The following is a 27487-nucleotide window of genomic DNA, read 5'->3' as shown; positions in this document are numbered from 1 at the left end:
CTCGTCTGCGTTCATCCATGTATCACTGCGTTAATCTACATTCATCTGCGTTCTATGGTGTTCCTGTCTCTGCGTCTCTCTGCCCCGCACCCCTTTGTATGGTCCCAGGTTTGTCACTTAGTTTCTCCCAGTTTAGGTTTCCGTTTGTAATTACTCGTGCTTCATTGCCTGTTTTTGCCACTACCACCCTGTAAATAAAACGTCACTCGTATCATCAGTTTGCTGCATTTTGGGTCCTCCTTTTCCTCCATACCACACGGCTCCCTCCGCCAGCCGTGACAGTACGAGCCGACCAACATGGACCCAGCAGCATTCGCACCTACCCAGGGGTTTCGGGAGGAGGTAACCGACACGGTCGCAAGGTTGGTAAACCTGTGGCTCGAGCAGGAGGAAGAAGAGTTCCACCGCGCTGTAGAAGCCAGGCTACAGCAGCTACTCTCGGCACACTCCTGGCTGCTAGACTCGCTTCACCCGCTGGCACGGGACTTCCTCCTTCATGAGCTGCACCTTCACCCACCAGCCGCTACCGCTTCCCAACCCAGCCCGGCGGTGGAGATTTTGCCCGGCCCGCCGGAGGTTTTGCCCGGCCCGCCGGAGGTTTTGCCCGGCCCGCCGGAGGTTTTGCCCGGGAGGAAGCGACGATCGCGCCGTCGGCGCGTCGCCCCACAGCCGGAGATTAGGACTTCGGAACTGCCGGCTGTGGTGAGTGGAAAAGACACTCCGTCTGTTTCGCCAGCTCGAATGACTGTTTATTCCGGGGCTGTGTTTGTTGAGCCAGCTGCCCAGCAGGTAGCTCAGTTAGCCGCCCAGCAGCCACTAGCTCTGTTAGCCACTCAGACCTATTAGACACTTGGTTACAATCCATAGCTCAGTCAATAGCTCAGTTGGCAAGAGACTCATCAGCTTTATTATCAGCTCAGCCACCTTTTCAGCCACCATCTACACCAGCTCCGCCTGTACTACAAGTCCAGTCCGTCCAACCGGAAAAGCGCTGTTTTACACCTGTTCATGTCAAGCAGAGAGACACACCACATAACGCAGTTGTCAGTCCGCAACAGCTGGCCAGCCCAGAGACTGTGACGCACTCCAGGGCCTCCCCAGAGGCTGGGTCCCAGCCCCCGGCCGACTCTGGACCCCTGGAGATTAAGAAGCCAGCTGAGGACTGTATCCGGCTGTCGCTGCCTGAGCTGGGTCAATGCTCTGTGCAGCTGCAGTCTGCCTTGTGTTTGCCAGAGGCCCGTGCGCCTGCTGGTTCTGATCTGTTCCTGCCAGAGGCCCGTGTGCCTACTGGTTCTGAACTGTGCCTGCCAGAGGCCCGTGCGCCTGCTGGTTCTGAACTGTGCCTGCCAGAGGCCCGTGCGCCTACTGGTTCTGACCTGTGTGTTCCAGGGGCCCCGGTGCCCACTGGTCCAGAGACTGTTTTCGCTGGGGGGCCCGAGGAGCCCGTCCAGCCTCCTGCTTCGCCTGCTGGGGGGCCCGAGGAACCCGTCCAGCCTCCTGCTTCGCCTGCTGGGGGGCCCGAGGAGCCCGTCCAGCCTCCTGCTTCGCCAGCTGGAGGGCCCGAGGAGCCCGTCCAGCCTCAAGACTCGTCAGCTGGAGGTTCAGGAGAACCTAGCCAGCCTCCTGTCTCGTCAGCTGGGGGGCCCGAGGAGCCCGTCCAGACCCAAGACCCATCATCGCCACCAGCTGCAGCCTCTGTGTCTCCATCCTCGCCAGCTGCGGCCTCTGTGTCTTCACCCACGCCGTCGCCTGGTCCGGCCTCTGCTCCAGCCTCGCCTGGTCCGGCCTCTGCTCCAGCCTCGCCTGGTCCGGCTCCAGCCTTTGTGTCTTCAGCCTCGCCTGGCCCGGCTCCAGCCTTCGTGTCTTCAGCATCGCCTGGCCCGGCTCCAGCATCCTCGTCAGCATCGCCTGGTCCGGCTTCTGCTTCAGCTTCGCCTGGTCCGGCCTCTGCTTCGGTCTCGTCTGGTGCTGCGACGGCCACGCCACCTTCGGGTCCCAAACTGCCGCCTCGACATCGGCGGTCATCTGCCAGGCCGCTGGTGGAGCGCCATCGTCACTATGGACGACCTCCTAGACGCCGCCGTTGCTGTCCGCACGGTCGGCCGCCTGAACTGTTTCCTCGTCACCGCCGTTGCTGTCCGCACGGTCGGCCGCCTGAACGGTTTCCTCGTCGCCGCCGCTGCCGTGTGCACGGTCGGCCCCCTGAACTGCCTCCGCTCCGCCACCGCTGCCTTCCACTCGGTCGGCTTTCGGAGCTGTGTCGCCGACGTGGCCGGCCTCAAAAGATAAACTGTCCTGGACTTCTGAGCTGTGAGCCTCTGGGCCGGCCTCCTGAACTGTGTTTTGTCCTGGTACTCCAGCATGTGTGTTTTTGTTTTGGACAATTCCCTCGGTCCGCTGGAGCTTGTTTTGTTCGGTGTTGGTCCCTCCGTCCTGGGCCCCCGCCGCCCGCCCTGGGTTGGTCATCTGTTTTTGTTTTGGGCTGTCTGGAGCCAGCCCTTGGAGGGGGGGTACTGTCATGGTCCTGGGTCGTTGACCCAGCGTTTTGTGTTTTGTGACTATTTCCCTCTGTTCTAGTTATTCTGTGTCCTCCCCCCTTGTGTCCGGTTCGGGTTCTAGATTTCCTGTTTTACTTTGTAGGTCTGTGTCTCGTTATGCCCATTAAGTTCCAGCTGTGTCCCCTCCTGTGTGCCATTTCCTCATTACCTGGTGTGTGTATTTGTAGTTGGTGTCTGCCTGTGCTCCTCGTCGGCTCGTCTGCGTTCATCCATGTATCACTGCGTTAATCTACATTCATCTGCGTTCTATGGTGTTCCTGTCTCTGCGTCTCTCTGCCCCGCACCCCTTTGTATGGTCCCAGGTTTGTCACTTAGTTTCTCCCAGTTTAGGTTTCCGTTTGTAATTACTCGTGCTTCATTGCCTGTTTTTGCCACTACCACCCTGTAAATAAAACGTCACTCGTATCATCAGTTTGCTGCATTTTGGGTCCTCCTTTTCCTCCACACCACACGGCTCCCTCCGCCAGCCGTGACACTTTCTAATTAAAGACAGGTTGGCTTTTTAATCTGAGAAATAATGAGCCTGAGTAAGACGGCACTGTTGGTACTTTCTGAATATCAGAAATATTATATATCTATTTTAGGAGGTTTGTTCTTACCTTTTACTAGGGATGGTAATCGTTTAGGTTTTATCCGATACCAGTACCAAACCGGTACTTTTGAAACGGTGCCGGTGCTTAAACGGTGCTCGAACCGGTGCTTAAAGAATCAAGAACACAAATTTTGTCCGAAAACCTCTCATGTTTAGCTGTTTTTTGTAAAAAGATAACAATGTTAGCCTTTTCTGCAGCTATAGGGCATATATGGTATCACTCTTGGTTGGACGCAGTGCTTAAACAATGGGAAAAAAACACCAACTTTGTCCAAAAACCTCTCATGTTTATCTGTTTCCCTAGCCCTGCCAGTGTAGCAGAAATGATGACGGATGATGATGGCAGCAGCAGCCGTTCTTCTCTGGGTCAGTAGCTTAATGTTGTCCATGTGTAATTTACGTTGAGTAGGCTAACCACGTTATTAAATTAATGCATGTACTAGCAAACACCGTCGTAGTTACATGCGAAAAAGTGGGACCAGGACTCTACTCTCCGGGATCATGTTGCTAACTCCGGGTCGATAACAGGCACCACACCCGCAGTAGATGTGCTCGGTGTGAGGTCTTGCAGCAAGCTATCAAATACGGTGCATTTCTCGGCTTTTTAAAAAATGCAATGCGTCACCAGGTGTTTCATCAGATTCGAGGTGTTACCTCCTTTGCACAGTATCACAGTATCAGCATAATAGCACTTGTTGCAGACTGCTGAGTTTGCATCTTTTGCTGTGAAGTACAGCCAGACTTTTGACCATTTCGCCTTGGGGATTTTTAATCTGTGGCTCTGCTCTAAAAGAACGTACGTACCTGGGCCCGCCTACTACGCTTGCAAAGATAAAATGATTGGCTAGAATCCAAAGTGTATGACATCTCAGTAAAAAAAAAAGCACTGAAATGTGCGCTGCTTTACGGTCTGGTTACTATACCATTTATGTCAGAACCGGTGCCATAATGTCACCGGATACTGGTACCCATCCCTACCTTTTACTAATTCTGTTTTCTTCATATTTACTTATCAATATGCAGCCTGGCTAAATTAACCAGCCCAGAACATGGATTATCTTTGGGGTTCTTTTAATCTGAATAATCAAGTAAGCGCTCAGAAGAAAATAAAAGGTTGTAAAAATAAGAAAATACAATTGTTACAGACAGTTCTTATCCAGTGACAGCTTTGTGCACTGGTAACCCACTGCTACAGCAGGTTATTTTCCCAACTTTATCAGCGTCTGGAACTCAAAGATGTTTAGCATCAATTTGTGACTGATATAAACCCATCCAGAAACAAAAAAAACTTAGCAGTGCAAAAATAACTGTAGTGGTTTCTCCTGCTAAAATACAGAGCCAAGATTAAACAGTTAACAAGGTATATTTTCCCTCTTACCAACAGAGATATTATAATACAAGTATGAACTCAAATACATACAGTGATGAGATGAGATAGCCCTTATTTGTCAGTTGCAGGTCTTTTGCCCACAACCGAGATGACAGACCTTGCCGACCGTACATACAATACACAAACATCACATTGGGAAGACAGGTCAGGCTAGGTAGCAAGGAAAAAAAAACATCGAAATGTGTGACACAGAAGGATAATACAGGAATGCACAGATATCAACACACCATAGCACAATAAACACAGACAGCAACATGGGAAGGAGTTCCAGTGTGTACATCTGATCTGGGACCGCTGCAATCTTTCGACTGCGCCTCCAACTGACCTGATGTCCACATCAGAGGGGAGGTAAGCGTTGGAGGTGACGTTGGATCCGGGGTAGGGAGGGTGATGCGTGCGTGAGTGCTTATCAGTATCAGTATAGAGGGAGTGCAGAATTATTAGGCAAGTTGTATTTTTGAGGAATAATTTTATTATTGAACAAATACCATGTTCTCAATGAACCCAAAAAACTCATTAATATCAAAGCTGAATGTTTTTGGAAGTAGTTTTTAGTTTGTTTTTAGTTTTAGCTATTTTAGGGGGATATCTGTGTGTGCAGGTGACTATTACTGTGCATAATTATTAGGCAACTTAACAAAAAACAAATATATACCCATTTCAATTATTTATTTTTACCAGTGAAACCAATATAACATCTCCACATTCACAAATATACATTTCTGACATTCAAAAACAAAACAAAAACAAATCAGCGACCAATATAGCCACCTTTCTTTGCAAGGACACTCAAAAGCCTGCCATCCATGGATTCTGTCAGTGTTTTGATCTGTTCACCATCAACATTGCGTGCAGCAGCAACCACAGCCTCCCAGACACTGTTCAGAGAGGTGTACTGTTTTCCCTCCTTGTAAATCTCACATTTGATGATGGACCACAGGTTCTCAATGGGGTTCAGATCAGGTGAACAAGGTGGCCATGTCATTAGTTTTTCTTCTTTTCTTGCCAGCCACGCTGTGGAGTACTTGTGATGGAGCATTGTCCTGCATGAAAATCATGTTTTTCTTGAAGGATGCAGACTTCTTTCTGTACCACTGCTTGAAGAAGGTGTCTTCCAGAAACTGGCAGTAGGACTGGGAGTTGAGCTTGACTCCATCCTCAACCCGAAAAGGCCCCACAAGCTCATCTTTGATGATACCAGCCCAAACCAGTACTCCACCTCCACCTTGCTGGCGTCTGAGTCGGACTGGAGCTCTCTGCCCTTTACCAATCCAGCCACGGGCCCATCCATCTGGCCCATCAAGACTCGCTCTCATTTCATCGGTCCATAAAACCTTAGAAAAACCAGTCTTGAGATATTTCTTGGCCCAGTCTTGACGTTTCAGCTTGTGTGTCTTGTTCAGTGGTGGTCGTCTTTCAGCCTTTCTTACCTTGGCCATGTCTCTGAGTATTGCACACCTTGTGCTTTTGGGCACTCCAGTGATGTTGCAGCTCTGAAATATGGCCAAACTGGTGGCAAGTGGCATCTTGGCAGCTGCACGCTTGACTTTTCTCAGTTCATGGGCAGTTATTTTGCGCCTTGGTTTTTCCACACGCTTCTTGCAACCCTGTTGACTATTTTGAATGAAACGCTTGATTGTTCGATGATCACGCTTCAGAAGCTTTGCAATTTTGAGACTGCTGCATCCCTCTGCAAGATATCTCACTATTTTTGACTTTTTCTGAGCCTGTCAAGTCCTTCTTTTGACCCATTTTGCCAAAGGAAAGGACGTTGCCTAATAATTATGCACACCTGATATAGGGTGTTGATGTCATTAGACCACACCCCTTCTCATTACAAAGATGCACATCACCTAATATGCTTAATTGGTAGTAGGCTTTCGAGCCTATACAGCTTGGAGTAAGACAACATGCATGAAGAGGATGACGTGGACAAAATACTCATTTGCCTAATAATTCTGCGCTCCCTGTATGTATGTGTGTGCGTGTCCATAGTTCAGCTGAGACAGTGTCCTTCGCCCTGCCAGGCTAAGTAAACAGTCTTCCAGCCAACCCAGGTGGCCTTGCATGGAATGGGAAGGAACAGACTAAACACAGTCGTTATCAGGGTGTTTTGTTCAGCTCCGGGCTTGCAGCTGGCGCCAAAGGGGTATCCGCATAAGTGATGGTATTTTTTACTTTAGTGTGAACAGCTCATATGAATTTCAAAGCAGTTCTACAGTCCAACACTGGTCTCTCAATCTCCCGTTGGAGAGCCGCGAGCTTCGCCATACTTGTGTTCTGTGATGTTGTCATTTCTTGTGCTCAAGGAGCCAATTTCTGAGAACTCACGGCAGTGTGCCTCCCCGAGATGTCATCCAATTTGCGCCCAGAGAGATGTTATTCCGGGCTAGCCCTTCTGAGATGTAATCCAGTCTGCAGTCAGAGATCTTATTCTGAGTATTCACAGCAGCCGTAGCCTCTCCAAGATCTTATCCGTGCTGACTCAATGAGCCCATTTTGAGAAACTCACGCCTCTCCCATCGTTCCAATCCCAGCGGGCAGCCTTGTGGGGGTTTGAACAGCCGGTTCCGCTTTCTTAATTCTTCGATAAGCCATGGCCAAGCCATTTCCGATCAGCCAGAACCCTGTTACCATGGTTCCGAATAGGTAGATATCTTCAGCACTCAGGCTCACCTAAGCCCAAACTTCTCGTTGAGAAAGGGGTGTCAATTGCATTTAAGGACCAGTTGATCCAATCCATAATTCCTCTTTTAGGTTTTAGAGAACAGACTGTGGCAAGGCAAGGCAAGGCAAGTTTATTTGTATAGCACAATTCAACAACAAGGTGATTCAAAGTGCTTTACAGAGACATTAGAAACAAGAACAAATAAAAAGCATGATTTAAAATTGAATAAAACAAGCAAATAAACTAACTAACTAATTAACAAACAAACAAACAAACAACAGTATATAAAATCAAAACAGATAAAATCAGAACAGTAGATAAAATCAGTAGTTAAATGTAAGTTTTGAAATTTAAGCTTAAAGTGTGGATTTGGTGCTTTATTCAAATGCAGCTGAGAACAGGTGAGTCTTCAACCTGGATTTAAATAAACTGAGTGTTTCAGCTGATCTGAGGCTTTCTGGGAGTTTGTTCCAGATATAAGGAGCATAAAAGCTGAATGCAGCTTCTCCGTGTCTGGTTCTGACTCTGGGAACTGATAAAAGACCGGATCCAGATGACCTGAGGGATCTGGATGGTTCATACTGGGTCAGGAGGTCATTGATGTATTTTGGTCCTAAACCATTCAGAGCTTTATAGGCCAGCATCAGAACTTTAAAGTCTATCCTCTGACGGACAGGCAGCCAGTGTAAGGACCTCAGAGCTGGACTGATGTGGTCCACTTTTTTGGTCTTAGTGAGGACTCGAGCAGCAGAGTTCTGAATGAGCTGTAGTTGTCTGACTGATTTTTTAGGTAGACCTGTAAAGATGCTGTTACAGTAATCAAGCCTACTAAAGATGAATGCATGGACTAGTTTTTCCAGGTCCTGTTGAGACATCAGATCTTTTATCCTTGATATATTCTTGAGGTGATAGTAAGCTGACTTTGTTATTGTCTTAATGTGTTTTTCTAAGTTTAGGTCTGCATCCATCACTACACCCAAATTTCTCGCCTGGTTTGTGGTTTTTAGATGTATAGATTGAAGTTCTCTGGTGACCTGTAATCGTTTTTCTTTGGCGCCAAAGACTATTACCTCAGTTTTGTTTTTGTTTAGCTGGAGAAAATTGTGGCACAACCAGTCATTGATTTCCTCAATGCATTTACCAAGAGCCTGTACAGGGCCTCGGTCTCCTGGTGACATTGTGATATATATTTGTGTGTCATCTGCATAGCTGTGATAGTTTATTTTGTTGTTGTTTATAATCTGTGCCAGTGGGAGCATGTAGATGTTAAACAGAAGGGGTCCCAAGATGTGAGAGAATGTTCCAGGGAAAATACAAAAAAAAAACACAAGACTAGACAAGGACATAAGCAGGAAAGATAAGGGTGAGGAGAAAAAGTGTGTCCGCCTCCTCCGAGAGCCAAAGAAACAGTGCATTAATCCAGCAGAAACCGGAATACAGATCCCTCTGAGATGAATGGCGAAATCGGTTGCAGAAACTCCTGGTGCCTTAACTGTTCCACACTTTGCTTTTAAAACAGACCACGCAGCAAAAAACGGCATTGCACACCCACATTACACCAATGCAAGCTAGCACTTCTGTGAATGTCTCTGTAGATCCCCATCATCCCTTGCTCTCTCAGAGGTACCCCAAAAGAAACAGCGCCATCCAGTGGCATGTCCAATAATACCGACCTTCCACCTGGCTACAAATACGAAGATTATATTCATAACTTTTACGCAATTATATAATCTTTCAAAGACAGGCTGGATTTCTTGACACAAAACACCAAGTTTTGAACATCTCATTTAAGCCATTCTAACACCACAAAGTCGCACTGCAAGTTAATTTGCACCTGGTACTATGCAGTGACCACTCACAGTGCCAGTTTCTAACACTGTTAATTAGTTATTTGAATTGAAGTCTTGTTAGATTACCTGATATTTTAAAGAATAAAAGTGTAGTCAACAGTGACTTCAGTTATAGAAGGCATTGTTATACATTTAGCAGAAAACTTTCTGTTTTGCTACTAAAAGTGAGGACCCCAGCTATCACACAAAATACATAAAAATTGAAATTTTAGAGAGCTAAGAAATACACATTAATTAAAAACTTTTTTAAAAATCTGGTTTGCAGAGGACACTGCAGCAGAGCTGATACATCAGTTAATACTTGTAGGTTGTTACTTTATATCCACACTGTGGAGCTGAAGAATTTTAAAACAGACTTAGAAATAGAACTAGTGTATTATTGTTATAGTATTATACATCCATTTATTAGCTTCCACATATTTAAAGTTGGGTCACAATGGCAGCAGGTTAAGCAAGGTATTCCAGACATCTTTCCCCACAGCAACACATTTATGTTCTCAGTCAAGTCATTCCAAAGTCAAACAAGGTATATAAACCTGGGTTCTGGGTCTTCCCTATGTATTCGGAAAAACTCCAAGTGGAGGCAGTTAGGAGACATCCTAACCAGATGTCCCAGCTACTGTAGGTGCTAAGTCTCATTCTAGGGATTTCACAATCACTTGCAAACCATTCAGCTGTTTGCTGAAGGTCAAGCACCAATGAAGCCAACAAAACCGCATCATCTGCAATAAACAGGAATGCTATTCTGAAATTTCCGAAGAGGACATATTTTTCCCACCTTAAGATTCTGTCCTTGAATATTACAAATATGATTGGAGAAAAGGGTCAAGCCTAGAGGAGTGCAATACTTCCAAAAAAGCATTCCTGACTTTGTGCCAAGAATGCAGACACAGCTCTCATTTTGACTGTACCAGCAAATCCAGAACCACATATTTTCACAGCACACCCCATTTTTTGCAATTCTGTGAAAGAGATGTTGACGACATGGTCAAACTCCAATGATCTCTCCAGCAGTCCTGCATGGGTGAAATTCGTGTTCATTGTTTCACAGCCAGGACAAAATGCTATTCCTGCTTAATGGTTGGTCTAATTTCCAACACTCTGGAAGAACGGTAGGCTTAGCAATGTGGAACACGTTCAATTTTTGAAATTGGGGAACATCACCCTGGTCTGCCATTCTGCTGGTAGTCTCTCAGACATCTGTACAACATGAAAGAGCTGTGCCCTCCCCCATGTGTCTTCCCCATGAGTGTTCAGTCTCTGCATTCTCCACAGCAGATATTTTGATCTGTTCATAAGTCCCTCAATTTAATCTTTCTACTATCTGACAATCCCCATTTTTGGTTAGCAGTTCTCCTTTCTTACCAAACATGGCCTGGGCAAACCCCTGTTTTCAAATCCTGAGTCACAAGATTATTTGCCAGAACTGAGGTCAGCCACAAGTCCTAGTTTCCTTTAATGCTTCAATTTGTGATGCAAGGGCTGCTTATTTTTCAAACCTAGTCTCTAGGAGCAGAGGTAACCCTAAGGTTTTATTTGACACTATTAGGGATATTGTTGCTCCGGCTTCTGCTGCTGTCCCAATTTCTTCGAATGAAGACTGTGAAAATTTTCTTTCCTTTTTTGTTGAAAAGGTTAGCAATGTAAGGAGCAACATCTCTCCCTCCATGTACAATTTGCCTGTTCCGATTTTACTTAAGCCTGTCATATTTGAAAGATTTTTACCAGTGTCTTTACCTGAGTTGTTGAAGCTGGTTACTTCAATTAGATCATCCTCTTGCCCCCTTGATATTTTATCTGAGTCTTTGTTTAAAAATGTTTTTGAGTCTATTGGTCCTAGTGTTCTTAAAATTATTAATGCATCTCTACTCTCTAGTTAGGTCCCTTACTGTAAAAGTGCTGTCATTCACCCACTTTTAAAAAAGCCTAAACTTGATCCTTCTTTGCTTTCCAGTTACAGACATATCTCAAAATTGCCTTTTATTGCCAAGATTTTAGAAAAGGTTGTGGCCAAGCAACTCACAGTTGTTCTAGATGAACATAACATTCATCTCATGGGTGTATCGGGTACCGCATTGGAATGGTTTAAATGCTATTTGTCAACTCGATCTTTCTCTGTGGCTACCTCTAAGTTCAGATCCTCCGTCAGCTCTCTTGCCTATGGGGTGCCTCAGGGCTCTGTCTTGGGACCGTTATTACTTTTGTTGTATTTACTCCCTCTTCTGCAACTTCTTAGCTCTTTCTCTGATATTTCATATCATTGTTGTGCAGATGATATTCAGCTATATATCTCTTTTAAGCCACCTGATGTTTCTAAGCTCCAAATCTTGCAGTCCTGCTTAGATTCCGTTAGAGATTAGATGGCTGGTAATTACCTTCAACTAAATGCTGATAAAACAGAAGTCATTGTCTTTGCTCCTGAGAAATTTGTTCCCCTCGTGGTTAAAAATCTAGGCCCTCTTGCTTCTTATATTAAATCCTCCATTAGGAACCTTGGTGTTACATTTGATCCAGCTCTGATGCTGGGGACACACGTTAAATCCTTGGTTTGCTCTTGTTTTTACCATTTAAGAAATATTGCTAAGCTGAGTCCCTTTGTGTCACGTTCCGAATTGGAAATGATTATTCATGTTTTTGTTTCATCTCGCTTAGACTATTGTAATTCCTTGTTTACTTGCTTAAGTACTGCCTCCCTGGAACGACTGCAGGGTGTTCAAAATGCTGGTGCTAGGCTTCTGATAAAGCATCACAAATACTCCCATGCCACTCCCCTGCTGATTCAACTGCATTGGCTCCCTGTCAAGTTCAGGGTCCATTTTAAGATAATAATCATGACTTATAGGGCTCTGCACGGTGTAGCTCCAACTTACATAAGTGATCTTCTTCTTTCTTATCACCTCAGCAGGTCCCTGAGGTCTTGTGACCAGGGGTTGCTGGTTGTCCAGCATACAAGGTTAAAAACAAAAGGTGACAGAGCATTTGTATCAGTGGCTCCCAGACTCTGGAACTCGCTCCCTTTAAGTTTGAGATCTGTGGACTCAGTCATGTCTTTTAAAAAGCAGTTTAAAACGTATCTGTTTAAACTTGCTTTTGGTTGATTTTGTTTTGTTTTAGATTTTAATGTCGGTTTTCTGCCTTTGTAAAGCACTTTGTGATTTTATCTTGAAAGGTGCTATATAAATAAAATTTTACTTTACTTTACTTTTATACATACTCCACACACCCACCTGTCTTTCTGTGCTTCCTAGCTCATACCATGACTTTAGTACTATATGCTAAGCGTTGTGCTTGAATGTCTACTGCACATGCAGTTTTGAGAGTGAGTGTGGACATATGGGTGCTTTAATGTGCATGTGCTATCCACTGGACACTAGCACCTTATTACAGAATCAGATTATTCCTGTGTTTATCAGTGACATGATAAAGCACTGGGCTGAAGCACTAAGTATTCATTTGGGTTTCTGACAAGTCTTTATGTATGGTCTGTAAATTATGGTCCCTCTACAAAATGTAAGGTTATTACTGAAACGAATGCTTCCACTCTAAGCATCAGTAATAGCTATGGAGTATGTGTGTGTCTGTAAGTGTGTGAGTTATATGAGTCCAAGAGCATTTTTGTCTTTCTCAGAGTGTGAGTGTAATGATGGTAGTGTGGGTGGAGCACATGCATTTTTAAATTGAAAACATGACACACCCGCAGTGATGATTTAGTACTAGGCAAGAGAAGTGTTTGGAACACTGAATAAGGCCTTTGAACAGTGCAGTGGAGAGACAGAGAGAGGGCTATAGTGTTATTCAGAACTGCAAGTACAGTTGCACTCTGGGAGAGGCACTTAATATTACCAGTCTGCTGGATGCCAAGTTTTCTCATCCACAAAGTTGAATAATTTTATTCAGGCCATTATTGAGGCAGTTTATCCAAAATAGACTTGGGAGCGTTTCAGTGGTGTTACCTTTATAGATTCTACAGGGATAATTTAACGTGCCAAACTTATATTGTAATGTTACTGCATTGTTAATAAATGAACATTTCTGGATTATGTGTAAGCAAAATATTGCACTTACACATGGGTGGGACCATTATTCCACCACTATTTTCTTGGAGGTTAAAAGACCTAATTTGGGATCCAAATACATATGATAATGTAAGACGGATATATTCTCCCTTTTAGAAATACTGATATAAGATAAATCCTCTTTTGAAACTTCACTTTACAGATGCATGTCTCATCTGGTGTGTTTTTTTATTTTTTGATTAAATGTTTCAAAAACCAGCTTTTCAGTTATATGCACGGTAACACCCCACTCCTAAACAATGTGTTATCAGAACTTATCAGCTCATCAGAACTTCAATATTTTAGTTATATTTGACACTTGCATTTTAATTCCAATTTAATTTAATTTAATTTAATTTAATTTTCTATACCTGCTATGTTAACATTTACATTCAAAACAGTGAGTATCAGAAAAAAAAATCCAACAACAACAAACCCCACCATCATCCAGTCTTGTCCAGTCTTGCAGTTCACCTGCTTCCAGACCACTGTACTTTGAATTAATGCAGTGTTGTTCTATCCCTTGAGGTAATAGTACACTGAAAAAAATATGTTGTTGGATTTACTTAATTCAATGGTGGACATTTGTTGCACACAGATGTTTTGCTTTGGCAGCAACTTAAACAATTGAGTTAAATTAACACAATTTATTCATGTTCAATAAACCTGTGCAATTTGTGTTGATAAAATGTGACTTAAACATGTTTTGATGAAGTAATTTGAGCTCTTGAAATATTTTAATCCTTCACAATTTTCTCACTTTATCCCAACACCATTCAATAACTTTTACCCAATACTACTTGGTCACTTAAATGCTACATGTTATCTTCAAATTACATTTTGCTATTATATTCTAGCATCAAATATACAATTTTCAAATGGAGGCCTTATAACAGATTGTATTGTTCTCTTCCAAGATGGTTGCTGGCATCCACCAGTAACCTTTCAAAACAAAATGTCTAATTTCACTGCATTGACAGTAGGTAAAGAATTAAACTGACATTACTCCTCCACTGAATCTACATAAATCAACAGTTAAATAATGTCAGTTCTTCCGTGTTCTCTGGAATCAATCACAGCAAAGAAATTAGACTGTTTCTTTTGAAAAATGTTGGGAAAGAACAAATCAAAACATTCTATTTAAGGCCTCTGACGTCAAGATTCAGTTAAACAACAATTATAACTAAACAATTTGAGGTAATGTTAGTTTCCATTAACATTAAATTAGGTTACTGAATTGGCAAACACCTTCCTATTAACATTACCCATTTTACCCCAATAACTAAAGAAATTAGCACTTGCAGGTCAAAACCTTTATTCAAGAGATGCAAAAATAACATTGATACAGTGACTGTCAAAAATTACAGCACTGATCATACTGTGACATCTTGGTTCAAAACAGCACACTTAGAAATATTCAACGTTCTTTACTTCAACTGAATGAAACTGAAAATAACATTTCACACGACCCATATGGGATATTTAGACTGCATAACTGTTCATGCTACATCTCTTCACTAGTAAAAGAAAGAAAAAATACAAAGAGAAATTTAAAAATGCTGCCAAAATGCTGTACAGAGCAAAAGGAAAAACAAACAACAACAACAAAAACGGCTCGTCCTCATGGCAGTTGCAGAGTATATAAAAATGAACCCTGCGATCTGTTCCTGGAATTGAGCTTCAAAAATGCAGCAGAACAAGTGTGAGATTTAAATGTCCTCTCACCTAGAGCTGATCAGCTTGCATGCATAACAGTGAGCTTCGTTGCAGGAGCAGTTTTGTCTTAGTTGTGAGTTTTTCTTGAGAGCTGAGTTGCATCCAACTCCATTACCACCCTTTGAATCACCTCAAAAGTGTAGCAGAGTTGTGATGGGTAACTCATATTGAAGGAATAAAAAAGGTCCAAACAGCATGGCTACTGCAAAGGTCACGTTATCCAGATCTTGAAGAACTACTATACCCTCGATGATGATGCCAACATCAGAAAAGTCATTGCCTGGTGCATCCTCTGGAGACAGATGTTCATTGTGGTTTTCTCAATCTGTGCAGTGGCCTCAGTCAAGTCCTGGTTAAACACAAAACATTTCTTTAAGATTCCTTTTTAAACTCATCTCTTTTGAATCTACCAGTTCTAATGTTAGAGTAATTTAAACCAATGCAAGCAACATAGTAAATAGCTATAGCCAAAGAGTTGCCTGCCATGCTGCCATTCATGGTCTAACAGAGTTTCTAAGACAGAGTGAAAAACATAATAATTTCAAATGCTTTACATTAGTTTTTGTTAGAAAGACACCGGCCCATCAGAAATCCAGGTTATGTCACTCAGAAGATGTTAGAATTTAGACTTTCAGCCCCACAATTTGGTTAGCTGTTGGTCTTTTTTTTTTTTTTTTCAAACAAAAGCTAAATATTGGGGGGATTTTCCTTTGTTCACTAGAATGACAAATTTAAAGTTTTTTCACACTGATGTGACCCCTAATATAGGGGGGTGGGGCCTCAAGGGGGGGCGGCCGAGTTCACTACCAGGCCTCATGTGAACTTCAAATTATTAAAGAGGACTACTGGTCCTAACCAGTCCAATGAGGATCAAGTGGATAACTAAATGCATTTTTAAAAGTTGCAAAGCCACAATCTACTCATAAAACACTCACCATGAACTCCTGCACCAAGATGTTGCAATTGTCTTTCACACAGATGCGGAGCACTTTGATGAGACTCCCTTCGAGCATTAATGTCATCCTAAAGTATTATAACAAAGAAAACAGAGATTTGTGAACTTTTCAGTAGCACAGAAGAAAATGATCCCAGACAAAAACTTAAACCAGTCAACATGCAACACCAGCATCTACAAAGAAATATCAAAAGTTCCTGTTTGACATCAACTTTATGGATATATAGTTTCCAGAACATTTATTTTTTTTTAAAAAGATAAATTTTTCTCAGTGGGCCAGTAAATGCATAACGAAAATTATGGCATCCTTTCGGTGGAATCAGTACTCACGGGTAATAGTTGACTGTTTCAATGGATGCAGCATAAAAATCTTTTACTGACCTAATGCAATACATATACACTTTGTAGTTAAAGAATTTTAAAGTTCTTACTGTCATCATGGCAGCTACATCCTTTAGCTTTGTGCCCTGTTCCCCCGATCACTTTGCAAACACTTTCAGCAGACTGTCAGAGAGAAACTCAGCTCCGTCAGAAACCTTGACTGTAAAGGCATGGTTGGGATGCACTGGAATGCTGCATTTCATCTAAAATGACATAAAATTATTTTGAAATAACAGCAGGCACTGTGCTTGGTTAATCAGCAATGTTTTGTTGAATAAAAACTGTGTTTCCAGATCTTATGGGATTAAAAAAATCCAAAGATGTTTGTTTCTGATTTGCAACCCAAGAACCCACAAGTTACAACCTCATTTTAGTTCAAGTGTGCATTAATGTGAGTCCAGTAATCACCTTTCTGACAATACATACAGGTTAAACCTATGGCAGATTTTGGATTTCTCAGTTGTATTAATAGGGTGGTCTATTTGAGTATGCATGCACCTAATAACTATAAAAAATCTATTATAATTAAGTTACAGAAACCTTAAGCGAAAATAGAATATACTTTCTTACCATAACACCTTGAACCCACAATCCATCAGCTGACTCCTGGTGAAATGCAGAATAGAGGTCATCTCTCAATGTGCAGCAAAAAAAACCCAAAAACAAACGGACAGCAGGTGAGGGCAGGAGGGGTAGGGATGTAAGCTAGCATAATGCCACTGATGATATTAGCTTAAGCTGTTCAATGTCCAAAATCTCACTAACACCACGGTGCAGTAAATACACAATGTAACTGAAGAGTCAGTTGGCAAATCTATTCACACAGAAAACCAAATTATGTTGAGAGTGCCTCGTAATTAGGTTTAATGTGATATTACGGCTCTTGTGCCAAAGACAAATTCAAATGAAAAAGCGCCAATTCTTTGACAACAGATAAAACAGCAAATCAGCTAACGGCTCTTTTTTAGCATGTTACATGGCGGCACTCTAGACGTTTAACTACATTTGGCTGAAATATGGTAAACATTAATTCAAAAAATCAAGACATACCAAAAAACGTAGAGTTGGCTGCTCGACTTGACTGAGATGGATGCATTTTTTAAACCACGATCCAAAGCCCGCGAGATGAAATCACGCGTGGTTTCACGAGATTTAACGTTGCTATCTTATTGACTTACTTCACCTGAACATGATATGAACAATTTAATACACCCTTTCTGCATATCATGTAGTTTTTACACTATATAGTTACATTTATCTTTAAAACATGAGGCAATTGTGTTAAATACATGCAAGATGCTTACATAAATCCAAGAGATGGCCAGTCCCTTTTTTTCAGTGTAGTAGTAGTGTAGTGTGTAGATCACCCCAAACATTACCAATAAGTCCATCATTAGATCTTGGTAATGAACCGGGTCATTGTCATTACTATAACAGGGCTGCTGTACCGTCTCAGATCTGGCTTATCAGATTTGTCCTGAATGAATAGACAGTGATCACATATGAATCCAGTAATTCACAAGATGATTTTATGACAAATCACCTCTCCAGTTCATCATCATCAACATTTTCATGAGAAAGATGGTTTACTAGTTATGTAAACTAGTTATGACCCAGAGGATTCTGCAAATCATCATTATACCTTCATGTATTTATGCCTCACTCAGTAACATTTGGTGTGTAGGAGTTACGTTCGAAAGCTATGTATTATTTTTAATTACAACTCTCTATTTTTTGTTGTTTTGAGAACAATTAACATATGAATAGGTAAGAACAGATGCCACCAAAACCCAAGTGATCAACAGAGGCAAGACTGAGATGGTTTGAATTTGTACAAAGGAGGGATAGTGGCTATACCAGACAATGGGTGCTGAAGATTTAGCTGAAAGGCAGGAGAAGAGGAGGAAGACTTTAGAGAAGATTCAAGGACGTAGTGAAGGAGGAGAAGCACAGGGATGATGTGACAGAGGAGGATGGTAGAGATAGGCTGAGGTAGAGGCAGATGATTATCTGTGTAAACCCTAAAGGGTTCAACTGAAAGAAGACAACAACATGAAAAATAAATAATAATAATAATAAAATGTTTTAAATTATCTTCTGTATGGCTTTGAAAACAAAATAAGTAAATATTCATTCATTTAAAACAAAGAAAAAAAAATCCTTTCCAAATCACATAAACTCTAGATAGACTAAATTAAGCATGTTAGTATTTTAATGAGCTATTTGCCCTACATAGCCAAGTGCAGAAGACTTACTGTGCAAATCTTAAATAATTCTTAAACGACCAGATATCCATAAAGAAAATTATAATACTTACTGTAAAACAAATAATAATGTTAATGGTCAACAGCGATAAATGCAGAGCCACCTTATGACGAGTGTTTCTGGCTTTCAATGTGTCTAACTGCTCATGTTTCAAAAGCAAACAATTGCAGATAAGTAGAGCAGTCGTACACCCACTATATATTTGATGTAATTCCCATAAGGGGAAAAAAATACAAAAAGACATGGACTCCAATGAGATCATCAGTTTTCTTGAACACATGTTCGTGATGGGGGCCTATTCCAGCTGACATAGGGCAAGAAGCAGGCTACAGCATGGATAGATCACCAGGCCAATCGAAACATATACATAAAAAATGCATATATTGATATAATAAGACAAAAAAATAATACAAATGTTGCGGCTACTCCAACCAATGGCCGCGGCAGGCTAAACATGAGGACACCTGATGACGCGCAACAATTAACGCACAAACACTTCTGTATTATTTGCTTCTTTATTTACACATGCCACTGTCCAAACTACAAATCAGCACATGAGATCAACTGTCAAACACACGCACAGAATATCAAATCATTCAAATTGCGGTATGGCTGCGATATGTTGCGGTCAACAGAAAGTTTTTGCCTCGTGCTCACCCTACCTTCTGCTCATCACATCAGGTGCTGTGTACAAGTGAGTGCAACCACATTTACCTTATACCACACCCATGAGACACGCCCCACACCCATGCACCAATACAGTGAGTCTATTTAAACTAACCCACTTAGACGGAAACAACTCATATGGCTCCTACATACCGGCCCCTAATTATTTTAGAGCAATAATTACATCATACTTACCATGTAGGAGACATACTGATAAACATAATCAATCTTTTATCAAACATTCAAAGATACAATTTCAATTCCAAATAAATAAATATACATTAATGCAAATAGATATTTGAAAAAAGTCAATCTTCATGACTCTTCTGCTTCCTGTAGAAGACACACTTTAGTGATCGGCCTGTCCAAATAACCAGTCTTTGTCTTAACACGAACCCGACGTACAAGTCCTTTACTGTCAGAAATTGCTTCCACAATCCTTCCAGTCACCCAAGAGTTACGAGGCGCAGAATCATCGACAACGATAACCACATCCCCCGGAATGAAGTTCCGTCCGATTCTCTGCCACTTCTGACGCTCTTGAAGCTGGGGCAGGTACTCCTTGACCCAGCGTTTCCAGAACAGGTCAGACATGTACTGTACTTGCCTCCATCGACGTCGTCCATACAAGTCCCCCTTCTGAAACACTCCTGGTGGTATCAATGGCTTGGTCTTAAGCAACAACAGATGGTTAGGAGTCAAGGCCTCCAAATCATTAGGATCAGTAGAGGCTCTAGTTATTGGTCTACTGTTCACAATAGCCTCTGCCTCACAAAGAACTGTACAAAGGCCTTCTTCGTCCAAATTCTGTACTTTCAAAATGGAATTTAACACCTTCCTAACAGACCTTATGAGACGTTCCCAAACACCGCCATGATGGGAACCAGCAGGAGGATTAAAAATCCATTTTATGCCCTTTTGAAGCAGCATCTCCTGAATCTGTGCCTGATTCCATCCTTCCACTGCCTCGCTCAACTCGCGTTCACCACCCACAAAGTTGGTACCATTATCCGATCGTATCTCCAATACCTGACCTCGCCTTGATATAAATCGACGAAGCGCATTAATAAAAGAGTCTGTGCTCAAAGATGACAATACCTCCAAATGCACAGCTCTCACAGCCAGGCATGTAAAGATAATTCCATATCTCTTTACTTCACACCTTCCACGCTTAACTTGAAAAGGTCCGAAACAATCCACTCCAACCCGAGAAAATGGAGGTTCATCGGGTGAGATGCGATCTTGTGGAAGGTCTGCCATCATCTGATATCCTGATGCTGCATGAAGTCTGCGACACACTATGCATTTAGCCAAAATCCTCCTTATGGCAATGCTTGCACCTGGAACCCAATACCTTTGCCGCAATTCGGACAGCATGTGGTTACGTCCACCATGCCCTGTTTTCTGATGTACATGTTGAAGTATTAGGTCAGTAATATGCAGATCCCTGGCTATAATTGCGGGATGCCTTGCATCTTCAGGCATAGCTGCTCTACTAAGCCTACCTCCAACTCTCAACACACCATTCTCAAATTTAGGATTAAGCCTATAGAGCTCACTACTCTTCTTCACCCTGTCACCCCTCTGCAACCTACTGATCTCATCTGAATATCTCCTTCTTTGACAAAAGCAAAGAACTGCATTCTCTGCCTTGTTAAGCTCTTCTACCGAAAGAAATCCTTTGGCAGCATGGTCCTTGACTGTTTGCAACTCTCTTTTAAGCTTTTCCTCAAGATTTTCTTGAGTCACGCTAGACGCAAAGCTCTCTTCCAGCTGCTTCCTCCTTTTACTAATTTCCTGCAACAAATCTTTGAATCTAAGAATCCATGCAACCATCCTCTTCAGACGAGTCCACGAAGAAAAATAAGTAATGAACTTCATCGCCCCATCTTTGCATTCATTTGTACCAACAGCATTGACTAAAACGGTCGTTTTAATCTCTGGATCATTTATGGAGCTCTTTCCAAAATCAAGATTCACTGGCCAATTAATTTCTGGTTCAACAAGAAACTTTGGCCCTGACAACCAAGAATCATCCTTCAAAAAGGTTTGCACCTTAACTCCCCTAGAGGCTAGATCAGCAGGATTACATGATGTATTAACATATTTCCACTGAGAAGGTTTGGACACTTCAAGTATCTCGGTCACCCGGTTTGCTACAAACACTTTAAACCTTGAGGTTTCATTGCTGATATACCTTAACACCGAGGTACTATCAGTCCAGAATACTGACTCCTGCAAATGCATTTGCAGCTCTTTTTTCCACATCTTATCCATTCTACTCGCAACTAAGGCAGCTGTCAATTCCATGCGAGGAATGGAAGTTTGTTTCAAGGGAGCCACTCTTGCTTTACCCATTATAAACGAACAATGCACTTGATTCTGGGTACTGCGCAACAGCAGATAAGTGACTGTGCCATAACCCTCCTCGCTTGCATCTGCGAAGTGATGTAACTGAGCAGAAGCAACGTCTCCAAAATCAGAAGGTTTAAGGCACCGGTCGACCTTAAAATCTGCAAGAAGGCAAAGATCATTTAGCCAAACTGTCCATTCTTGTTCAACAGTAACTGGCAACACATCATCCCAACCCCAATGACTTCTGCACAGTTTCTGAAGGATCAACTTAGCAGGCAGCACCACAGGTGCCAAAAACCCTAATGGATCGTAGATCGAGCTCACAAGGGACAATATCCCTCTTCTTGTTGGAGGTTTGTTTTTCAGTGTGATCTTAAACTTGAATGTATCCAATTGGATACACCACCTTCACCTCCTTGGATCGCTCCTGCTGAGGTATGGCAGCAAGCACTGCTCTTCTGTTGCTAACCCACTTTGTGAGCTTAAAGCCTCCTTTAGCACAAAGAGCAACAAGTTCATGATAGAGCCTCACTGCCTCCTCTTCAGAACCAACAGAGATAAGGCAATCATCCACATAGAAGCTATGTAAAACATTGTTGACAACCTCTAGTCTGAAATGATCTCTGTTGTCCTCTGCACATTTCCTCAAGGCAAAATTCGCACAACTTGGGGATGAAGTAGCTCCGAAGAGATGTACTTTCATTCTATATTCCACCAGATCCTGACTATGATCTCCGTCTGGCCACCACAGAAACCTTAATAGATCTAAGTCATCTCTTTGTACTCTAACCTGATAAAACATGGATTCAATATATGCCATGAGCACCACATGTTCTTTACGGAATCTGGTTATGACCCCAACTAGCAAGCTAGTGAGAACTGGGCCTTCCAGAAGTTGTCCATTCAGAGACACTCCCTGAAACGAAGCACCACAATCAAAGACAACTCGCAACTTCTTCTGTGGGTGATACACCCCATGATGTGGAATATACCATAATCCTCCATCACAGCGATCGAACTCTTCAACAGGCACCTTCTCTGCATACCCTTTAGAAATTATTTCAGTCATAAAACTGGTGTATTCGTCATGAAATGAACCATTCCTAATAAACTTTCGTTTAAGGCTCAGAGCTCGCTGTTCTACAGCCTTCCTATTATTTGGCATGTTTACCTGATTGCATCTAAAAGGCAAACCAATGGTGTAATGACCATCAACCAACTTAGCAGAATCCATCACTGACTTCATAAACTGCTGGTCTTCTCTAGACAAAGCCAACTGCTCATCTTGAATACATTCTGGAAAGTCAGTCTTCATTTGACGTTCCCACAGTTCATCCAATCTTGCCACGGAAATCCTATTAACACTCACATCAAAAATGTCAGTATTACAATCCTCTCTGAGAGGACCATTCACCGTCCAACCCAGCATAGTTTTTACTGCATAGGGACCTCCATCTTGACTTCTAACAACCTCCCAGGGCTCTAAAGCCTTGGGCACATTGGTCCCGATCAACAGGTCTACCCCGGAATTTATCTCCAGTACATTAATATGGCGCAAATGTGGCCATCTGTCGAGATCTTCCTGTCGGGGAATATTACGTTGATGAACAGGCATGCTTTTCTGAGTAAATAAGTCAGGCAAGTCACAGTAGTGATCTAAATCCAAACCAGCTACTTCCAAATCTGAAACCACATAGCTACTGACCATTTTCTCCTGACCCATTGTCCGCAAAAGAATGCCAGTTTTCCTTCCTGAAAGATTCAGTCTATTCATGAGCGCTTCCGTACAAAATGAAGCTGAACTCCCAGGATCTAGAAAGGCATAGGTTACCAATGACTGAGTACCTTTCTTAGACTTCACTCTAACTGGTATTACAGACAGAGCACTATTTTGCTCACCGGCCCCAGTAACACCACTGCTTTGCACAGCACAAGAAGGACCTTCATCTGATGGTTCTCTCCCTCCTATAGTTTGCACTGCGACACTTTCCCTCCGCTTGGAGTGAATATGTACGAGTGTGGGGTGTTTCTGATTACAAACTTTACACAAGAGACGTTTCCTACAGTCTCTGCTTCTGTGCCCAATGCGCAGACAACCATAACACACGCCATTCTCTTTCAAAAAAGATAATCTTTCACAGTGTAACTTTCTTTCAAATGAAGGACACAACTCCAACATATGCCCTGCTCCACAAAACAAGCAGGCCTTGGTCACAACTGAACCATTTTCTCGCCTCAATGCTGGCTCAATCTTCCCTTCCACCTTGGCCACTGTAGTAGCAAAACTACTCCGCTTAGCCTTAGGGTAAAACTGAGGCTTACTATTCCTCGCATCTTTTCTGGTGGCTGTCAGAGGATCCTGTATATCTCCAAACAATGGATCACTTGCAATCTTAACTTGCCTTTCAACAAACTCAACAACATCGCAAAAAGACACTTTACGTTGAAATCTCTCCTGCAGATCGCAGACAACATTCCTCCACTTATCCCTGAGCTTGTAAGGCAACTTTTTTATAACTGCTTGCATATTAGCAGAGACATCCAACTCATGCAAGGATTCAACGTCTCCCATTGCATTGCAACATTGCCTTAATAAAAACCCATATTCCTGCAAAGCCTTCACATCATCAGATTTTATAGATGGCCATTTACTGACCCTTTCAATGTAGGCAGCAGCAATTTTCAGCGAATTGCCAAAGTTCTCTTGGAGCAAAGATTTAGCTTTAGCATATCCATACTCAGCAGGCATATACTGACAGCTTCTGACCATTTCTCTTGGATGGCCTCTAGTGTATTGCTCGAGAAAATATAAACAATCCTTAGCACTGTGAGCTTGACTCTCCACCATGTGCTCAAAGGCTCTCATAAATGTTTGATATTGCAAAGGATCGCCATCAAATAACTGAATGTCACGTCTTGGTAACAAAAACAGAGACTGCTGCTCAGCTAATAAAGTTGTAATTTCATTTTGTTTCTTCAAAACTGTGACTAGATGATCATGACCCTCACCACCTTGGACTGTATGTGTGAGAGGTTTTGATTGTGCGTGAGACTGCGACATCATCTGAGTAGTTGAAACTGCACCTGGAAATACTTGATGTAACTTCATCTCTGACTTTTCTAACGAAACGACCTTAGGCTGAAAAGTATTTTTAACCTTGGGCCTTACATCCAATACCTGCGCTTGATGATCACTTGCATCCACACCCTGATATGGTTGTTCTGGTAACACAGGTTTGAACGTCGGAGCATTAGGATTTAAAACGGCTAAACGCCCCTGCTCTCGTTCTAAATACGAATTCATTCCATCAGATTTAACCTTAACAGCACTTGAGACTCGGGACATTTCAGAAGTTTTTAAAACATTCACCTTTGCTGCTGAGGCTGCTATTTCAGTTTCCAAGTCAAGCAGCTCCTTTCTTTTCTTAAGCTGTATTTCTTGTTCTTCCAAAGCATGCTTTTCTTTCAACAACCTCTGTCGAACAAGAAGGGCAGCCATGTCAGCCTCTGCTGTTATGCGTGCTGACAAGGCAGATGACACCATTGAGCCACTGAGTGATGATCTGCTTTTCCTACTTTTGTTTCCAACATTAGAGATACTATCACTTGGATTAACATCATCTATCGCAGCACCTTTACTAACATTCCCGGCGATCTTAGAAGCACCAGAACCATTTCCAGCAGGTAATACATCAGAGGAATCAACACCAGGTGGATTTAAATGTGGCAAATCAAGCTCAGACACCTGATTTTTGCTCTGAGGGTTTCCCTTTGCATCATGAAGCCATTTCTTGATTTCTTCCATAAACTCAGTATTATGTGCTCGCACACTTATGAACCAAGCAGTTTGTTTTTCTTGCTCTTCTTGAGGAAGCAAAGGAAGTAAGGTTTCATGCAGATGAGTCGCCTCATTAAGCAACACAGACAAATTCTCTAACTGAGCCTGAACAGTTGAAACATTATCCTCAGATTGCTTTAACTCTTTAATAATTTTTATGACCTTTTTAATTTTATTAATCTTAGTGTGACATTCTGTTTGCAGTCTTTCAATCTGATTCTCCAAAGCCTTAGCAGTCGGTTTTGGCTGTCTTTTCTTTCCATCCACATCACCACATTGTGTTAATTGGTGTGTCTCCATTTTTCTTTAAAATATTACAAAAAATCCAAACGCTGAACTGCACCTATGCCACCCAGCTTCATTCCAAAGCATAAACTTGATGACATTCACTTCATAAACCCTGGCCATACACAATTGACAGGAGCAATATCCCCCACTAACTGCCTATTAAACCTAACTAACTTACCTAGTCTTCCGTACATACTAGCGGTGGGTATTTATGTACCTCCATACCGTCAGCTGTGAGAAAGACAAACTGTCTTAAACACAAACTGCGGCGGTACTCCCAAGCCAATGGCTTCAGCCGCCTGATGCACAAATACTAGAAAGCAAATCAGTACAATGCCTTGTGCAGCTGTACTGCTAAAACCTAACAGGGGAACAAAACTCCTGAACAAAATGCGCTCGTGTAGCCAAAGGCTTAATCTAAAAGCGGGTGGTAAAAGGCAACAGCAAACTACAAAACTATCATCAATAAAACTCATCTATTTATAAATAATCCAATAAAACCTACAAAACAACTTTCTGTTGACAATTTGTTGCGGCTACTCCAACCAATGGCCGCGGCAAGCTAAACATGAGGACACCTGATGACGCGCAACAATTAACGCACAAACACTTCTGTATTATTTGCTTCTTTATTTACACATGCCACTGTCCAAACTACAAATCAGCACATGAGATCAACTGTCAAACACACGCACAGAATATCAAATCATTCAAATTGCGGTATGGCTGAGATATGTTGCGGTCAACAGAAAGTTTTTGCCTCGTGCTCACCCTACCTTCTGCTCATCACATCAGGTGCTGTGTACAAGTGAGTGCAACCACATTTACCTTATACCACACCCATGAGACACGCCCCACACCCATGCACCAATACAGTGAGTCTATTTAAACTAACCCACTTAGACGGAAACAACTCATATGGCTCCTACAACAAATTTGACTAATGCTAGAACTCAAAATCTCCATTTGAGTTTCATGTTAAATTTTCCATTTTGAAGCTTGACACTGACATTACAGTGGTTTGACTTTTTACACAAAACAAATAAATAAAAACATAGCTGTTAAAATCATTTGAAGAATGATTATTTTCTTAGCTAAAAGTCCAAAAATAGTTAACCCACACACAGGCAAGACAATGTGGTTGATCAGTGTAATTACAAGGCTATAATTCAAAGTATCTTATTGTTTATTTCTGTCTAAATTTACTTTGACCAGCTACAACAATTAACCACTTGTACATTGCCAAAAGAGTTACAGACCATCAGGGCATAGTAACATACAGCACGCACACAATAAAACACAAACACACAAAGTTTATATTAGCAATTTCTACCTTCGAGGTTATGTTAAATAGAGTTACCATAGTTTTTTTTTTTTTTAAGTTCAAAAGTCCAAAAGTTCTTTTTAGTACAGTTTTATTGTGCTTTCTAATATCATACACGTTCTGAGTGGTATTCCACACACTATTTACAAAAATAGTTTTCCTGTTTTTCAAAGAAATCTTCATACATAATGATGTGAACTGATTAAAACCATGACATTCTAATTTCTTCAACAAAATGTCATGATCAGTTATATCAGTTGGTGCTGTGAAGTTCAGCAGTGCCACACAAACCATTTTCTTCTCATCTATACTTCATAACCAATCATCTGTAATTTGAGTTAAATCAGTAACTGTAGAATCACAAAACATAACATAACATTTTCCCATGACTGTGGACATGTGCTTTGAGTGAAGCTCTGATTTAAATCATGACAAAGAGCAGAAGCAATAAAATTAGCAACCATTTTAATTAATTAGTGTCACATCAAGCCAGTCAGTACCTGGAGTTCTTTTTTTAATTTATTTTTTTAAGGTTTTACAGAGATCTCGGATGTTGTTCCTGGATCTGCTGGAGTCACTTGCTCAG

The 27487-nt window shown here is 42.1% G+C and overlaps 1 protein-coding gene and 1 long non-coding RNA gene across 2 annotated transcripts; one reads left to right on the top strand and one right to left on the bottom strand.

The window, feature by feature from the left end:
• Positions 1-263: 263 nt before the first annotated feature.
• Positions 264-3468, top strand: LOC146668715 (uncharacterized). Its single transcript, XM_085408854.1, has 4 exons — positions 264-702; positions 933-1274; positions 1353-2457; positions 3455-3468. The coding sequence occupies exons 1-4, from the start codon at positions 298-300 to the stop codon at positions 3466-3468; spliced, it is 1866 nt and encodes a 621-aa protein (XP_085264980.1). The 5' UTR covers positions 264-297.
• Positions 3469-14575: 11107 nt separating this feature from the next.
• LOC146668714 (uncharacterized) lies at positions 14576-16864 on the bottom strand. Its single transcript, XR_014911999.1, has 4 exons — positions 16736-16864; positions 16216-16368; positions 15765-15852; positions 14576-15178 (listed from the first exon to the last, which is right to left on the bottom strand). It is a non-coding gene; the product is annotated as an uncharacterized LOC146668714 (long non-coding RNA).
• Between the last annotated feature and the right edge of the window lie 10623 nt (positions 16865-27487).

Source organism: Rhamphochromis longiceps, linkage group LG6 (assembly GCF_057381845.1).
Source record: "Rhamphochromis longiceps isolate RC_006_pf linkage group LG6, R_longiceps_female_GT1.1, whole genome shotgun sequence".
Lineage (NCBI taxonomy): Eukaryota > Metazoa > Chordata > Actinopteri > Cichliformes > Cichlidae > Rhamphochromis > Rhamphochromis longiceps.
The sequence above is the reverse complement of the archived record's forward strand: the minus strand, read 5'-3'. Positions and strand labels throughout refer to the sequence as shown.

Bases quoted from the DNA above. Each gene is read 5' to 3' on its own strand.
- LOC146668715 (XM_085408854.1), top strand. From the start codon at position 298: ATGGACCCAGCAGCATTCGCACCTACCCAGGGGTTTCGGGAGGAGGTA. The intron at 703-932 runs GTGAGTGGAAAA...CCACCTTTTCAG, and splicing joins CTTCGGAACTGCCGGCTGTG to CCACCATCTACACCAGCTCC. The intron at 1,275-1,352 runs GCCCGTGTGCCT...TGCCTGCCAGAG, and splicing joins CTGATCTGTTCCTGCCAGAG to GCCCGTGCGCCTACTGGTTC.